Source organism: Microchirus variegatus, assembly GCF_963457635.1.
Source record: "Microchirus variegatus genome assembly, chromosome: 22".
Lineage (NCBI taxonomy): Eukaryota > Metazoa > Chordata > Actinopteri > Pleuronectiformes > Soleidae > Microchirus > Microchirus variegatus.
The window spans coordinates 2844819-2849415 of NC_139823.1; the positions used below are offsets into that span (position 1 = coordinate 2844819).

A 4597-nucleotide genomic window follows, 5' to 3' on the forward strand; every position below is an offset into this window, starting at 1 on the left:
AAAGTCGGGGCTTGGGCAGAGAATCTAAACTCTACTATGAATGAAGCGCAAACGTGTGTGCACGTGCGTGTGTGCGTGTACATGTGTGCGTGTGCGTGTACGTGTGTGTGTGCGTGAGTGGAAAAAGGTTGTTGACTTCCTCTTTTTGCTTGTCAATGTAATTTGCACAACCATGCAAATCAGACAGTATAACGAGCATAAACAGTGGCTCCACTCTCATCAGAGATAACGCAGTATGAGCGATACCGATGGGTTTTCAAATTGCTGCTGCTCATATAACTGTGGAGGAAAGCTTTGACCTTAACATGTGTCATCATAATATGTTAAGGTCAAAGCTTTCCTTTGCTTCATTCAGGAAACAAAGTTTTACTTTACTTGGATGAACATATTCAGATAACAATTCTTTTAACAATATTTGTGACAGTATTTCACATTAGCTTGTTATTGTTTTTTCTTTTCATTTATTTATTCAGAAACATTTGTTCCATACAGCACTTTGGTTTAAAACACTGTGATTGTTTTAAACTGCTGTACAATGTACAGTTGGATTGGAGGATTTCAAAATAAAAGTGTTTGTTTTAACATGCAACAGTATTTAGTTCACAATGCAAAAATTAATCTATTAATAAAAAATGAAAAAAAGCGAAGAGACAGAACTGACTGATTAGAACTTGATAAGCGAGATTGAGACCACTGAGGTAGAAGGAAAATGTGAATTGTAGTTACAGTGGTATGCAAAAGTTTGGGCACCCATGTAAATGTTCATGATTTTCCTTTATAAATCATTGGTTGTTTGGATAAGAAATGTCAGTTAAATATATCATATAGGAGATAAACAGTAATTAATCGAAGTCAAACTTGGTTTGGTAACCTCAGTGACCTTTGACCTCCATACACAGGTGAATCCAATCATGAGAAAGGGTATTTAAGGAGGTCAATTGTAAGTTTCTCCTCTTTGCATCTTCTCTGAAGAGTGGCAACATGGGAGCCTCAAAACAACTCTCAAATGACCTGAAAATCATTGTTCAACATCATGGTTTAGGGGAAGGATACAGAAAGCTATCCCAGAGATTTAAAGGGGAAATAAGTAGTTTATAGTGCCATCTAGAGGAGAGGCTGAAATTTACAACAAAGACCTGCTGCTCTGCTCACCCCCTCCCTTCCCTGAGCGCTACGGTATCCGCAGCTGGTCAAATGTCGTCCTCGTCGTCTTTCTCCGTGTCAGCAGATGAGGTTCGTGAGGTGAGGGAGAGGGCGAGCTACCGCGGCCGTAGCAGACGAAGCGGAGAGAGAGGAGGCGGGACTTCTGCTACAAGTAAAGAGACGCTTGATTTGTTCTCTCGCGTTTGTCCTTACAGGCTCCGGTAGAAACATGGCGTCTCGCTGCTAACAGTGGCTATGCAACCGCGGTCCGCGGTCATGTTATTTAACATGACTTTTTGAAACACTACGAATATGAAACAAAAACTATTATACAGCGACTAGACAATGCAGGAGCACATAATATGTATAAAAAAGTGGATTTTGGGTTATATAAACCCATAAATACTACATATTGTACCTTTAAGCTCTCAGTTTCAACTGTGAGGAACATTGTGAGGAATTGGAAGACCACAGGCACAGTTCTAGTTAAGGCCTGAAGTGGCAGACCAATAAAAATCTCAGATAAGCAGAGGTGAAGGATGGTGAGAACAGTCACAGTCAACCCAAAGACCAGCTCCAAAGACCTACAACATCATCTTGCTGCAGATGGTGTCACTGTGCATCGTTCAACTGTTCAGCGCACTTTACACAAGGAGATGCTGTATGGAAGAGTAATGCAGAAAAAGCCTTTTCTCTGCACCCGCCACAAACAGAGTCGCTTGAGGTATGCTAAAGCACATTTGGACAAGCCAGCATCATTTTGGAATAAGGTGCTGTGGACTGAAGAAACTAAAATAAAGTTATTTGGGCAAAACAAGGGGCGTTATGCATGGCGGAAAAAGAACACAGCATTCCAAGAACAACACTACGCTACCTACAGTAAAACTTGGTGGTGGTTCCATCATGCTGTGGGGCTGTGTGGCCAGTGCAGGGACTGGGAATCTTGTTAAAGTTGAGGGTCGCATGGATTCCACTCAATATCAGCAGATTCTGGAGAACAATGTCCAGGAATCAGTGACAAAGTTGAAGTTGTGCTGGGGCTGAATCTTTCAACAAGACAATGACCCTAAACACTGCTCAAAATCTACTAAAGCATTCATGCAGAGGAATAAATACAGTGTTCTGGAATGACCATCTCAGTCCCCAGACCTGAATATTATTGAACCTTTGTGGTGTGATTTAAAGCAGACTGTCCATGCTCAGAAACCATTAAACCTGACTGAACTGGAGATGTTTTGTAAAGAAGAATGGTCCAAAATACCTTCTGTCAGAATCCAGACTCTAATTGGAAGCTATAGGAAGCGTTTAAAGGCTGTTATTTCTGCAAAAGGAGGATGCACAAAATGTTTCTTTTGTGGTGCTTAAACTTATGCACATGCCTAATTTTGTTTAAATAGTTCTTTCACACTTTCTGTAAATCATATAAACTTTATTTCACTTCTCAAATATCACTGTTTGTCTCCTATATGATGTATTTAACTGACATTTCTTATCCAAATAACCAGTGATTTATAAAGGAAAGTCATGAAAATTTACAGGCAGGGTTGCCCAAACTTTTGCATACGACTGTAGGTTAAAGGTGCAGTGTGTAAAATGTTGGAGCTGAGCTGCATATTGCAGGTGAATATCATTCAAAACATCAAAACTATTCAAAAGAGTGTGCAGTTATAAAACAGTAGGCATTTATCTTCAAGTTCGGCCAAATGAGAATTTTACATTCTATTTTTAGGCGTGTGTGTGTGGGCGTGTGGTGTGTGTGTGTACAGGAAATAAAAAAAGAAAGTCTCTCTCTCTCGCTCTCCACTGTGGCCTTCAGTAATATCTGTGTCTTGTTCAGTACCAGACCTGCTGATAAGTGGACACATTATGGGAAACTGCACGTCAAAGTAAGTAATTGTCTTTTTAATGAATGAATGAATGAATCGTTTATTTCGGGCATGACAAGTAATCAACATCTGCACACATCAGCATTTAAATTCATACACATGACCGAAATTGTCTTTTAGCACAGTGGTATGACAAATATATATTTATATATGTATATATATGCATACATATATATACACACATATATATGTGTGTATATACACATATATATTTGTGTGTATATATATACACATATATACACATATATATATATATATATATAATGGTGTCACATTATTTACATGGTGTACATGTTGTGCCTGAGTCAAGCAGCTTCTCTTACCTTCACCTCAGTAAGGAAATAGTGTTTTGCTAAACAAAAATAGCCTCAGTGTATTTTGTCAGTATCACGACAAATAATGTAATATGTGAGACCTTGATCTAAAAGCATGCTAAGTTCCATGTCCCATAGTCATAGTCACTGATAGATGTGTCAGTTTCTCAGTCTGATGTGGCGTATACAATAAATGCAAAGTGTTTCCTGTTCCAACACACACACACTGCTGTGAGGCAAAAGACACACAACTGAAAAGTAGTTGCAAATAGTAAATTAATTTTCCAATCTCAAATGTGTTTCTCTGTCAGGCGAAAGAAGAGAAGAAAAGGTAAAACCACATTTCTACCAAAAGTTAAGACAACATTACGCACTCTGTTTGTTTGTAATTATACAATGATATTATTTCTTTCAGGTGACTCCAGGAATGAAAATAAGGTAAACCTCGAGTTTATTTTTGTAGAGTGTAAATCCTCATTGTCAGTTACAGCTTTTCATAGGACATAGAGTGTTTTTGCGTGTGTATTTTTGTCCAGACAGAGATGCTACACATCATCAGATTTGCATACTGGGTGATCATTAGCATTGCCCTTGGTTGTGAGAGAAAGAAGGAAATGAGGTTGTTTCAGTTATTCAAAGGAAGTCCACATTTAAAAAAAAAGAAAAAAAAAAGTGATGCTCTATAAAATACAAATACAATTGACGATTTGTGTTTGATTTAAAAATTTGACTCTGCTTTTTCCAGCCTGCTGATGATGTCATGTACGCCTCCATTGACCACAGAACTGTCCAAGAATCAAAAACAACCACAACTGTGTATTACGATGATTCTGACTATGCCACAGTTAATCTCGAGGCAAAACTTCAACCTGAGCCTGAATCCGAGTGCTCATCTAAAGACGAATGTACAGACGATTATGTACTTATGGGGTAAATACAGAGGTCATTTGGGCAAGATGTGGGACTATAGGGGATTATATCTGGAGGTGGATACATTGGTAATAACTATGTGTAGGTGTGTCTGCAGTTTTAACCGTCAAGTTTCCAGTTGATCTGCTCAAGTCTGACAAAAAAAAACATTTAAAGTGAGCTGCTGAGAAAAATGTTTCCCTCCACATCAGCAAAGGGACTTGAACATGCACCAGTGACATTTCTCTCGCAGCCTCCATCACGTTCAGGCCATTTAACAGCTAATGCTCCACCTCAGGACACTGGGAATATCTGTGGTCAACCTGAAGATGGTCAACGAGCCAT

At 38.9% G+C, this 4597-nt stretch overlaps 1 protein-coding gene across 1 annotated transcript; it reads left to right on the top strand.

Moving 5' to 3' along the window:
* Positions 1-2980: 2980 nt before the first annotated feature.
* LOC310943440 (uncharacterized protein) lies at positions 2981-4300 on the top strand. The gene is made up of 4 exons (XM_083909004.1): positions 2981-3029; positions 3655-3674; positions 3759-3781; positions 4089-4300. Exons 1-4 carry the CDS (start codon positions 3010-3012, stop codon positions 4275-4277), a joined length of 252 nt encoding a protein of 83 aa, XP_083765130.1. The 5' UTR covers positions 2981-3009; the 3' UTR covers positions 4278-4300.
* Positions 4301-4597: the final 297 nt, after the last annotated feature.

Coding starts and splice junctions, on each gene's coding strand:
- LOC310943440 (XM_083909004.1), top strand. CDS start 3,010: ATGGGAAACTGCACGTCAAA. Junction 3,030..3,654: donor ATGGGAAACTGCACGTCAAA/GTAAGTAATTGT, acceptor TTTCTCTGTCAG/GCGAAAGAAGAGAAGAAAAG. Junction 3,782..4,088: donor ACTCCAGGAATGAAAATAAG/GTAAACCTCGAG, acceptor TGCTTTTTCCAG/CCTGCTGATGATGTCATGTA.